We start from the raw sequence: 12943 nt of genomic DNA, 5'->3' as shown, positions 1-12943 counted from the left end.
GGGAGCCCAGGCCAGTGGGAAGGGGGAGTTTGGCGGCTCCTCAATACAGGGCACGACAGGTTCTTTGAACCCATCTGCCCTATTATAGCTCCACGCCAGGATTCACCAAATTCACCAGATATCATAGACCAGGCCTGCTCAACTTGGGCCCCCCAGCTGTTTTTGGACTACAACTCCCATAATCCCCAGCCACAATGACCAATAGCCAGGGATTATAGGAGTTTTAGGCCAGCATCTTCGGAAGGGCTGGAGTTGAGCAGCCCTGTCACAGACTTATATGAATATGATGAATATACCACTTTTCAACAAAAGTTCCCAACACAGGTTATATAGATATAAATACACAAATAAAATATTCATATCCATATCCATATCTGTATAAAATAAATAAATACAATAAAATAAAATATGGGCTCCCTGCCTCCAAAGGGCTCACAATCTAAAAAATGACAACTTAAGACAGACACTAGCAACAGCCGCTGGAGGGATGCTGTGCTGGGGATGGATAGGGCCAGTTGCTCTCCCCTTGCTGAATAAAGAGACTTGGAAAAGAATATTCACTAATGCATTTAATAGAATGGACAGAATAATTCTCTGAAATATTCTCTTCACTTGTATTAGCTGCATTGGTGAATATAATTTTCTAAGTCTAGATGTCATGTAATGGGACCAGTATGTCAGATGGCAACTCCTCCCTAGGAACAATAGAATTACACAGGCAAAGTCACATCACAAAAAAGGTATCACCTAGTACAGGAATGAATGAGTGAATGAATGAATGAATGAATGAAGCAAGCAAGCTGCGATTGCTGGCTTTGAATTATTGCTCCTATGCCAAGCATACAGATCCCATTAACCCCTTGTCAGGTGCCAGACTTCCATGAGGAAGGGTGAGGCAGTTGCCTCAGGAAGGGATGGCTGGGCCCCTGCCACATTGGATGCCACCTCACTATCCACTGGCACTGCCATTCCTTAAGTGGGTGCTGATCATTCACCAAAAAAGTAATCTGTAAACTCTCATAGATTCTCCAAAGTGCTGACAAATTAGTAGCTGTGTGTGTGTGTGAATGCAATATATCTTCTATAGGCTGGGGATACTGCTGGTGTACCGACCACCCCGCTGCACTTCAGTCTCCCTACCTTAGCTGGCGGGGGTGGTCTCGGAGGTGGCCTTGGGTTCCCCCAGGCTTATTGTTTTGGGGGATTTCAATGTCCACGCTGAGGCCCCCCTAGTGGGTGCGGCTCAGGAGTTCATGGCCTCCATGGCAATCATGGGCCTGTCTCAGTTGGTATCGGGCCCTACCCACGTGGCGGGACACACTCTGGATCTGGTTTTTGCTGACCGGGAAATAAATGATCTGGAGGTGGGGGAATTTGAGACCACTCCCTTGTCATGGACAGATCATCACCTGGTGGGGTTTAGTTTGACTGCTCCGTCTGCCCTCTGCAGGGGTGGTGGGCCGATTAAGATGGTCCGCCCCCGGAGGCTTATGGATCCGCTTGGATTTCAGATGGCCCTCGGGGAGTTTCCAGTGTCCAGAGCTGGTGACCCTGTCGAGGCCTTGGTTGATCTCTGGAATGGAGAGATGGCCCGGGCTGTTGACACGGTTGCCCCCAAGCACCCTCTCCGGCTTGGTGGAGCCCGTTCGGCTCCTTGGTTTTCCTCGGAGCTTAGGGCGATGAAGCAACTCGGGCGACGGCTGGAGCAACGCTGGAGGAAGAGTCGTCACGGATCCGACCGAACACGGGCTAGAGCCCATTTTAGGGACTACTCCGTGGCGGTGGAGGCGGCGAAGAAATGCTTTTTCTCCGCCTCCATTGCGTCTGCTCAGTGCAGACAAACAGAGCTGTTTCGTGTGGTGAAAACCTTGCTCCACACATCCCCCCAGGTAATGAGGGAGGAGCCATCTACAGCTCTTTGTGATCGGTTTGCCTGTTGCTTTGCAGATAAAGTCACTTGCATCCGTGCTGACCTGGACTCCAGAGTTTTGGCAGTTCCGGCAGACGTGCCTTTGGTACCATCTGGTCCCCTTGTGTTGGATTCTTTTCGGTTGGTGCGGCCTGAGGATGTGGACAAGATCCTGGGCAGTGTGCAGGTGACTTCGTGTGCTCTTGACCCTTGCCCTTCATGGCTAATAAAAGGTGCCAGGGAGGGGACAGGTAGATGGCTGGAGGTGATCATTAATGCTTCATTAAGGGAGGGCAGGATGCCATCGTGCCTTAAGGAGGCGGTGGTAAGACCTCTATTAAAAAAGCCCTCCCTTGATCCCTCCAACCTGGACAACTATAGACCTGTGTCTAACCTCCCCTTTTTGGGCACGGTGATAGAGCGTGTGGTGGCGTCCCAGCTGCAGAGGGTCTTGGATGATACGGATTATCTGGACCCTTTTCAATCTGGCTTCCGCCCCGGGTATGGGACTGAGACTGCCTTGGTCACTCTAGTGGATGACCTACGCCGGGAACTAGACAGGGGGAGTGCGTCCCTGTTGGTTCTGCTGGACCTCTCGGCGGCGTTTGATACCATAGACCATGGTATCCTTCTGGGCCGCCTCTCGAGTATGGGAATCGGAGGCACTGCTTTGCAGTGGTTTCGGTCCTTTCTTGAGGGGAGGGTTCAGAAGGTGGTGCTGGGGGACTACTGCTCGGCCCCGTGGCCGTTGGCCTGTGGGATCCTGCAGGGATCGGTCTTGTCCCCCATGCTGTTTAACATCTACATGAAGCCGCTGGGAGAGGTCATCCGGAGATTTGGACTGAGTTGTCAGCAATATGCGGATGACACTCAGCTCTATCTCTCCTTGTCATCTGATCCTAGGGAGGCGGTGGATGTCCTGAATCGGGGGCTGGAGGCCGTGATGGGTTGGATGTGGGCTAACAAACTGAAACTGAATCCGGATAAGACGGAGGTACTGTTGATCAGTAGGAGAGCCAATCGGGATGAGGAGATTTTACCACTTCTGGATGGGGTTGCACTCCCCTTGAAGGAGCAAGTACGCAGCTTGGGGGTACTATTGGACCCGGCTCTGCTTTTGGAAGCTCAGGTGGAGGTGGTGGCCAGGGGTGCCTTTGCACGGCTTCGGCTGGTGTGCCAGCTGCGTCCCTTTCTCGAGAAGGCAGATCTGGCCACGGTTACCCACGCCTTAGTCACGTCGTGGCTGGATTACTGTAACGCGCTCTACGTGGGGCTGCCCTTGAAGAATATCTGGAAACTGCAGCTAGTGCAAAACGCGGCAGCGAGGGTTTTATCCAGAGCTGCCCGTTGGGAACATATCACCCCCATTTTGAAAGAGCTGCACTGGCTGCTGGTTCGTTTCCGGGTCCAATTCAAGGTGCTGGTTTTGACCTTTAAAGCCCTAAATGGTTTGGGCCCGGGGTATTTGAGGGTTGCTCCCAAGAGTTGCTGCCCGCTTGACAAGGACATCTGAAGGGGCTCTGCTCCGGGTGCCAACAATGAGGGAGGCCCGGCTGTCGTGCACTCGGGACAGGGCCTTCTCTGTTGCTGCCCCCAGACTCTGGAATGCTCTCCCAGTGGCCATTCGTTCCTCGGACTCCATCACGGCTTTTAGAAAGCTTTTAAAGACTTGGCTTTTTACCCAGGCTTTTACATGATCGTTTTCTACTGCGGCTTCTCTGTGTTTTTATTTGTTGTATTTGTTGTATTGTTTTTATGCCTGTTTTTATATGTTTTTATACTTTTAACATGATGTTTTTATTGTCTTTTTATTGTATGTTTTTAACTTTTGTAAACCGCCTTGGGGTTATCTTTTTAACGAAAGGCGGTATATAAATGCAAAAATAAATAAATAAATAAAATATGTACACATACGTTCTTCAGTGATATTCTTCTATAGGAAGAGTCTCCCTCCCTACACACACACACACACACACACACACACACACACACACACACACACACACACGTTAACTCACTCACCTGCTTGCATAGTGGGAGGAGGGCACTTTATACCACTCAACATGGGGAGCAGGATAGCCTCTGGCTATACACAAAAGACTTTTGGAACCATTGACAGTCACACTGATTTTAGGTGGGGCTAAAAAGCAATCACAAAGGAGCAATGAAGTACAGCAGTCAGAAAAATGCATTCTCATTTAGTACCCCACTGCTTAGAGGCAGCATAAAGCTGCATAGTGATACTTTAGGCATTTCCAGACAAAGGGATATTCCATTTTTATTATTTATTTATTTATCTAAAATGTTCCTATACCGCCCAAAACTCTGGGCAGTTTACAAATAAAGGATTGTAAATGGAAGTTATGTGTTTACTACTACTATTACTTTTACTTCTTCTCTGTCCAGATTATATGGCTTCCTTTCATGTTAGCTATTAACAATTGTATATGGTCTAGATTGATTACTTCCTTCATGCGCTATAATGCAGTGCCACCTGCTGGACATTTGAGGGAAATCCACTGTGGAAATCAAACTTCTTTTAAAGTCTTTTCAAAAGTCACAATTTTCATCACAGATTTCCCACAAATGCCCAGTGGGTGGCACAGCATAATAGTGCATGGAGGAAGTAATCAGTTTAAACAACCCGACCCATTTACAACCACTACTACCTAGTATGAAATGGAACTATGTAATCTGGACAGCGAGGAGGTAAACACAAATGGTAGCGATGTGCATGAATAGCAAATTGTGATTTTGTTTCATGGGCGAATCAAAACCAGCTGTTTTGATTCAACCACAAATGTGGCCATCTCGAAACCAGGTTGATGTGATTCAGCCTTGATTCTGAAAATCGAATCCAAATCGATTTGACCTGTACAGTAAATAATGAATGACTGTCCTTTGCAGCTCCTGCAGCATTGGTTGTGACCAACGAGCAGTGCCCCTGCCCTATGGCTGCCAGCTGCTCCTGCGAAGAGAGGCCTGCTCCGATCCTACGGCCAGCTGTGGCTACTGGATGGCACATATGCCAATGGATAGCCTGTTGTTTCTTCACCAGAACACTGGCGCTTTAGCGCAGATGCACCAGTGTTCTAATTAAAAGAACACTGGACTACTCCATTAAATGGCCTCCCCACACCTGCGCAGAGGCCATTTAAAGGAGGCTAGCCCAGTGGGGGCAGTCAGTGTGAGAGCTAGTGCTGGCCAGGCCAGGCCAGTCACGGGGAGGGTTGGGGGTCCTATCAACCTCAGTGGGGGTCCTCACTGCAAACTCTGCATTGGCAGGAAAGGATAATGGCAGATCCAGTTGCCACCTCCCTGCTGCCATGCCAGCAGCCACAGCCACAGACTATGTCTCTGCTCCTTCCATAGGAACGGAGTGGGTTAAAAAAAAAGGATCCAGGCAGGTGCCTCTTCACAGAGGCAGCCGGTGACTGCAGCAGGATAATGGCTGCTTGTTTGGGGTCATGGTCACTGTTGCAGGCTCTGCAAAGGATGGTAATTCATTATTTACTTTCGGGGCACCCTGGCACCATTTCGCCCCCTTTTTATTAAGGAGAGAGGCTCTCCTCTCCCTCACCCACCTGCACAGATTTATTTGATTCTGCTAGATTCTGCTCAAATCTATCTGATTTTGATTCTACCTCAAAATCTAACCACCCCTTCTTGGGGTGATTCATTTCGAGGTAGAAACACTCGAATCAGCCAGATTTGAGTAGAATTGATTCGGTGCTGAATCTATTTACACATCTCTAACAAACAACTCCTGGAATATCCCCTCATCTGGAATTCGGTAGGTGGTCATCGCTAGGATTAGAACGGAACTTCATTCAAAGTGAAATTTGAAAGCAAGTTTCAGGGTTAGTCCATCAGAGAGCCATCAAAGCTAACAGCACAGTCAAATTTTTCATTCTGTGTGCAATACTTCAGTCACTACTAATAAAGGTTCCTTCTGGCAATGAACTGTGAACTGCCCCCATGAACTGTGAACTGCCCCCATGAACTGTCATAGGATCCCTGGTTTTCAGACCCAGAGAAAATTCAAGACCAGTATTTATTCCCCTGCTATGAAAAAGTCTGTAATTTACCATCCTCAGTTTGTCTGAGCTACTCTTGAAGGTTGCCTCCAGCATTTTTGGCTTTCATTGTAACCCCCTTAGGACTATTTCAATGGTATTTTGCAGGACCTCATTTGCCTACAGAAAGAACAGCAACATCATCTTGGGGTTTCATTTTGACTGGTTCATTGGACTGTTTGCTGTTTTTTCTGAAAGAGTAGTCAAAGAATTAGAGCAGATGAAGCACTTACTTCTCACCGTGATGTTGAAAGTAATGGAAGCATTGGCTTCGCCATTCCCTGCAAAGAATGTATACATTCCACTCTCACTTTCCTTCATCCAGTCCAGTCTGAATGTGTTGTTATACCTTCCACAACAAAGAACAAAAATGTATGGCAGAGACGTTACAGAGACAATCAGATCAGAATATGACACAACTAGGTTTCCCACCTTGCCTCTCAGACTTGCAATAAAGTTGCTTGCTGCATGGTCAAATGTTTTAGTTTTCCAACATGATTACTATTGTTGTTATTTTTATTTATATACAACATTTCAACCAAACAGTTCACAAAGCAGTTTAAATAGCAAAAGGAATATGAAGACTGTTGCCTCTCTCAAAGGGTCTAAAAAGAAACTCAAGGGAGACACCAGGAACAGCCACTGGAGGGATGTTGTGCCGAGCCTGAACTTGGACAATTGTTCTTCCCCCGGCTTAATATAAGAGAATCACCACTGTAAGAGGTGCCTTGTTGACCTTTTAGCAGGGTTTACCATGCAAAAGTGGGAAATGAAGGTTAGAGGAAGGCATCATTTATCCTACACCTTAGATGTTCATGAATAGGTACCCCACCCAACCCAGTGGTACAAGAAGTTGTTCAGGTAAGAACTAATCTGCCTCCTTTCCTTTCACTATTATCTTAAATTACCATCTTCACAAGTTTGCCCAATCCAGCCTTAAACGTTCATATACCCACCATCTTGAATTGGGGTAGATGACATCATGACAAACTATGCCGTTGAGGTGTCCCCTATGTGTCACTCACTACAACTGTACCAAATCTGGTTCAAATTGGTTAGGCAGTCCACAAGTTAGCTACCTTGTGCCCCAACTGTTCATGCAGCTGCATCTTGAATCAGGTTGGGTGACATAATTACAAACTATACCCTTGAGCTGTCCCTATGTGTCCCTACACATGTAGCAAATTTGGTTCAAATAGGTTAGATGGTTCATAGTTAGCCCAGTTATGCCTCAAACGGTCACGCGTCTGCCATCTTGAATGGGGTGGAAGACATCATCACAAACTATGGCATTGAGCTGTCCCTATGTGTCCCTATACCTGTTCAAAATTTGTTTCAAATCTTAGGCGGTTCACAAGTTAGCCCTCTTTTGCCTCAAATGTTCATGCATCCGCCATCTTGAATTGGGGTGGATGACATCATCACAAACTACACCATTGAGGTCTCCCTATGTGTCCCTACAGCTGTAACAAATTTGGTTCATATTGGTCCAGGCATTGTGAAGTTGATGGGGGAACATGCACATGAGACACACACATGGACACACAGAGGAAAGGAAAGTAGGCCAAGAAGGTTGCTGTCCAGTACAGATTATTGTATTCACATTGCATTGGTATACAAATCTTGTCATGCATCAAAGCTATGACAACATGAGTATATAGACAATACTGTTTAGTCATTGCTGTGGTCTACTGCCCTGGGATCACAAACTACTAGAGTTCCAGATGGCTAATCAAGCATGTGTTTATGGACACATAGACCCAGTGACATTATGGATATTGAACACGACTTTGATGGCTGAAGCCTGATTCATCCAGGGAAGCAGCTACATGGAGAACTCTGGTTCAAATCCCTGAGCAGGAGTTGAGAATAGAATTCCCCAGAGTATCCTTGGGCAAGTTCTTCTCTCTCTTTCTATCCCACCTCCCAGGGTTCTGATGAGGCTAAAATGCTGCTCTCAGAGTTCCTCAGGGGAAGAGTGCAAGACAAACATCATTGACAACCAAGGAAAGGAAAATGTGGGCAATGCAACCAGGAAGGAATCACCATGTGACAGGTCAGTTGTGAAAAGGAGCTGCTCGTGTGGTGCTGTGGATTTCAAAGACCAGACCATAAAAAGAGGCTCTGCAGCAATGGCATTTTTGAAATCACCCAAACCACATGCCTTTGAAGTAGCTCAGCATTCTGTAGGAATAGTAGTGAGGCAGGCAGAGATGTGTGTGTGTTGGGTGGGGGGAATTAGCTTCTCTAAAAGTCTAATCTAATATGATAGTTTACAGAAACAGGATTTGACTGGGAAAGAGAGAGCTTCAAATCATGGAAGAAAGGTGCCTAAGGTTTATCCAGGCGGTCCTCAAAGCATCTCCCAGCCCTGCCCCCACCGTCCACAATTCTTTTGCCAATTCCTCACAACACTAGCAGGTCTGTTGCTCACTAGCAAGATTCTCACTTAGTGTCCAAGAAACTACCAGCTTGAGTCCCACCCTGGCCGCCTTGCCGGTCTGCTTGGGAAGAAGGCTTCTGAGATCTTAAAAACGTTTTCAGAGAAAAGCCGTCGCTCAGGGGGAAGGGCTGTCGTGGAGTGGAAGGGCTTGCATGCCAAAGGTTAGGGATGGGAAAGGGTGGGGCGGGGGGAACAAAACAGCCACTCAGAGAGATTGTGCTACAGCACTGGAGAGGGGAAATGCAGCGTTTTCCAAAAACCTAAACCTAAAAATAGGGACAAATGTTTGTGAAATCAAAAGCACTGCTGTGGAGGAAGAGAAGAACTTTGTTGCAACTTTTGTGGGTGTGCTTAAAGGGCTACACAGGGTGGAGCTATAATTGGGCAGGTGGGTTCAAAGAATCTGGGCTGCCCAGCTCCTGGGAGCTGCCTAATCGGTGCTCCCTGCTCATGGCTACAACTCCGGAAGGGCCTCATGTGCCCACCAGAGCTCATTCCCAGCCAGCATTTGCCAGCTGGGTGCACAAGAGAGAGAATGAGCAAAATGTCCACTCGGCCAACAAACACTGGCTGGGAAAGAGCCCTGGAGGGCTCACGCAGCCCTTCCAGGGCTCTAACCACGCCCCCTTGTGCATGACATCACACTAAAGGGGGCATGGCCCAGGCTCCAGAAGGCTAGCACCGAGTGCATTCCCAGCTGGCGTTTGCTGGCTGGGTGCATTTATTTCCCTTCCTTTCCCTTTCTTTCCTTCGCTGGAGGGAGAGAAAGGGAAATAAATGAGCCCCATGAAGTCCCATGGCAAGGGGGCATGGCCAGAGCTCCGGAGAGCCCGTGCAAGCCCTCTGGGGCTCATTTCCAGCAAACGCCAACTGGGAATGAGCTCTGGAGGGCTCGCACAGGCCTCTAGGGCTTGGGCCATGGCCCTTGCACGTGACGTCTCGCACGAAGGGTGTCAGTTGCGCATGCCGGGGCGTACCCGGTGGGGCCACCAGGGATGGGAGAGAACACGGGCTGCCATACCCCTGGCTTTGCCACTGGGGCTACATTAATTTTTCCATGCTTGAGTAATGTGGGGATAGGGGAAGTCTTTATCCTTCACAAATTTAAAATCATAACAACATTATCACTAACAGTAACAATGCAATGTTACTCCATTGTGTTTAAATGTTTTTAAAAAGACCCTTAAAACCTATTTTCTCAGGCTTTTAATTAATTTTAATTTGTTTTCTATCATAATTGTTTTAATCATTTAATCCTATTTTTTATTGTATTTAAGTTTATGTACATTGCCTAGGGATGCACATCAGGCAGTATAGAAATATGGTGGGTAGATAGACAGACAGACAAATATATGCAATACAACAAAAAAATCCCTACACAAGATGACAGGAGCATGCAGGTAAAAGCTGTGTCCATCATCACCAGCCTGATCAAGAACTCCAATCACCACAGAGACCCATAACACTGGGGCAGTCACAGGACACACAGCATCCATCGCCATTATGGACACAGTAATTTGTTGGGGTGTGAGGAACCACATTCCCCCCAGAGGTGGTTTTTCTCACACAAAAAAATACTACAGGGTGCATGTTTGGATCTTGTTACCGATTGAGTAAGGAGGTCTATAATTCCTTCTGAGACTGCATTATACAGTAGTTTGGAAAGGCATTCTGGAAAGAACAACCACAATATTCTTTACCTGTCCTCAAAAGAACTCATACTCCCATTGTCTGTGGAGGTTTTGGAGCGAGTTGATGGGTCCGTATGTGTCCATCCCCAGTAGAGAGGAGTGGGATATGCCCCCATAAGCACCTTCAGTTTCAGGCTTCCGTGCAACTTGATCTCCTGGCTTGTATTCTGCATGGTGGACAAATGTACATAGCCTCTCTCTGAAAAGAAAAAGACAGATGACGTTGCATGGTGAAGAACAAGACCTTCCTTCTTGTGGGATGGGCACAGGGCACAATTATCATCAGTGGAATTCCTCCACTAGGGTGGAATGTGATGTGTCTAGGGGTCAGAGTCAGTGGGAATGGCCAGCCCATCTACTAGGCAGACTGAGGTGGTTGCGTAGGGCACCAATTGTGGGGGGGGGGAGTGGGGGAGCGCTACATCTCGCTTCCCTCTCCAAGCAACCACTGGCTCGTCTGACTTGCTGGGAATATCCATTCGCTCTCCGCCCTGGAGGAAGAGTGGGACGATGCAGTGGGGTGGGGGGTGGGGAGAGCAAGCCAGCCAAGCCAGCCTTGCCTGGCACTGCTCTCTCATCTCTCCCCAAATCTCTCCTTTCTCAGTGAATGAGCAGCCCCTGTGCAGGTCAAGTTAGAGCCGGCACTCCACACTTTTCGCCTGTGGGGGCCACCAAAGTCAGATGTTGCTGAAGGTGCCAAAAACCCACAGGCCTGGGAATTCAGACAAGCAAAACAGCACCTTGGCGGTACCTCTAGCAATTTTTGTTGTATCTTCCTGAAAGGATTTCACATTGAAATGACAATGAATCTTCAGAGCATCACATTACAGGGGCAAGGGTGAATCACATGTTTTATTATAAGGCAGCGGGTAACTATGGAAGTGGCATTCAGGAATTTTCTAATAAGACCAAGGAATAAATGATGATGTTCTTATATTTTATAAGGGAGAGCAACTGTCCCCATTCATCCCCAGCCCTATCTATCTATCTGATTTCTACACTGCCCTTCCAAAATGGCTGAGGGTGTTTATCCATCCAGTGGCTGTTACTGGTGTCTGTGAAGCTACTGTGAAGCTACTGTAGCAGCTTCTTAATAGTGAGTAAGCCTTATCTTGGGCTACCTGGGAGTTATTCGCACTTGGCTTCGGGATAAACATTGAGCGAAGCCACTTTGAAGTACACTCATGGCAGTGAGAGAAGCAGCCCCTCCCCTCTACTCTCGGTTTTATTTTGAAACAAGTCCACATGGCAGGCTCTGTGTTTTCCTTCTGGTCAATGGCGTGGGCGGGCGGTGGCGGGGGGAGAGCTCCTGCAGAGAGAGATCTGCATTTCTGAAGAGAGCATGCCTCTTATCATGCTGATGATTGTACGTCAATGCCTCTCCCATTTGCTCTGGAGTTTTCAGAAAAAGTAGCTTGCAACCAGCATTTTAAAAACCCGGGCATATGTTGGGATAAGCTGGAATTCGCATCACAAAGCCCAGTTTGTGTGCGGAGTGGGTCCGAAAATCGTGAAGAGATTTCGAGGTAGGTTTGGATGGTGTGTGAATGCACTCACTCTCTTCTGAAGGAGATTTGGGGCAGAAGCTTTGTGTAAAGCCTCCAGGCTGTGCATGTTATGCGATAACTTTGCCTGTTAGAACAACCTAAGTAGCATTTGTTGGCACTTGACTTATCTGAAGGATATTGGCAACTTGACCAATGTTACACCCCTCACCCCGTGGTTTAAATGAGCAGAACTCGACCTCAGTATTCTTTCTTACTTCCAAAGAAATTTGATTTGTTGGAGACAGTTTCCACAAGCATCCCTTGATTTTTCACCACTGTTTTACTGGGAAGTTGATTATTTGCAGCTGAATGTGTGAGCTGACTCCATGTGACCTGGAGTGATGTGAACATTCTATCTATATAGTTTAACTGAAGATCCATCCACACTTATGAGTCTGCCCTTCATCTTATCCACTTCTTGACATTTTGAATCAGGAGCAACTGCCCTTCCCATGGAAAGTAATGACCCCAGCCCAGGGCTCTGGCATTTCTAAAATGGGGCACTGCTTCTCAAAGGGAAATCCAAAGGAGATGGTGGCATACTTTCAAATCAGGACGCAGGTCTTAAACAGAGGGAACTTCCAAACAACAATAAACTGTGTTTTCTGGTTTTGGACACACCCCTATCTAGTACGCAGGTAGTGGTGTCCAAGTGTATAGATTTGTCCAACAATGCTCTCTTTTTAATTGCTCAGAAACGTCCTTGGGGCTGGGATGGGCATGACCCCGAACCGCACAAAGGCCAGTCTTCATTGTCCGTACACATCCTGATAACAAGTTGGAAGGAGCAGAAAAGGCACTGTCTTTACTATGCTGGGAATTAGGATGTAGCCAAAGTGCCAAGGAAGCAGCAAGCTATGATATCAAAATAAGCCGGTTAAGGTTGGGTGAATAGAAGTATGTGGTTTGGGAAAATGTGTGATTTTGTAGTCTGAATAATATTTTTTTAAACCATGGGTGAGTTTGGATATTAAGCAGAACCATAGTTTATTTTAATTAAGGTTTATTTAACTAAGCTGGATTGGTACCACAGATGATGATGGATTGGTACAACTTTGGTTTGTTTCGTCATACTGTGGTTGGTTCAGATACCACTCCTTACCTTCCATGTTCTAGGCTCTTTCTATACGAGAGCCTTGCATGGAAGAAGCTACTGAAACAAGCCAAGATCACACCACAATTGCAGGTTCAGACATCACACAAGAGCATGGTCAGAACCAACCGACCAACTTCAGATTGATTCAGGCGGTAGTTTGACTGCCTAAAATAAACCACAG

At 47.1% G+C, this 12943-nt stretch overlaps 1 protein-coding gene across 3 annotated transcripts in view; it reads right to left on the bottom strand.

Moving 5' to 3' along the window:
- The window catches only part of CSF1R (colony stimulating factor 1 receptor), a 93435-nt gene that overhangs the window by 26144 nt on the left and 54348 nt on the right, over positions 1-12943 (bottom strand). For all 3 annotated transcript variants that reach the window (XR_008317946.1, XM_053303786.1, XM_053303787.1), the window contains exons 7-9: positions 10129-10318; positions 6219-6334; positions 3932-4049 (exon numbers count right to left, since the gene is read on the bottom strand). Coding sequence is in view for 2 of the 3 variants with exons in the window: in XM_053303786.1 (XP_053159761.1) it covers positions 3932-4049; positions 6219-6334; positions 10129-10318 (424 nt within the window). In the remaining variant the exon portion in view is untranslated. The remainder of the gene's footprint in view (positions 1-3931; positions 4050-6218; positions 6335-10128; positions 10319-12943) is intronic.

This window comes from Hemicordylus capensis, chromosome 2 (assembly GCF_027244095.1).
Source record: "Hemicordylus capensis ecotype Gifberg chromosome 2, rHemCap1.1.pri, whole genome shotgun sequence".
Taxonomy (NCBI): Eukaryota; Metazoa; Chordata; class Lepidosauria; order Squamata; family Cordylidae; genus Hemicordylus; species Hemicordylus capensis.
The sequence above is the reverse complement of the archived record's forward strand: the minus strand, read 5'-3'. Positions and strand labels throughout refer to the sequence as shown.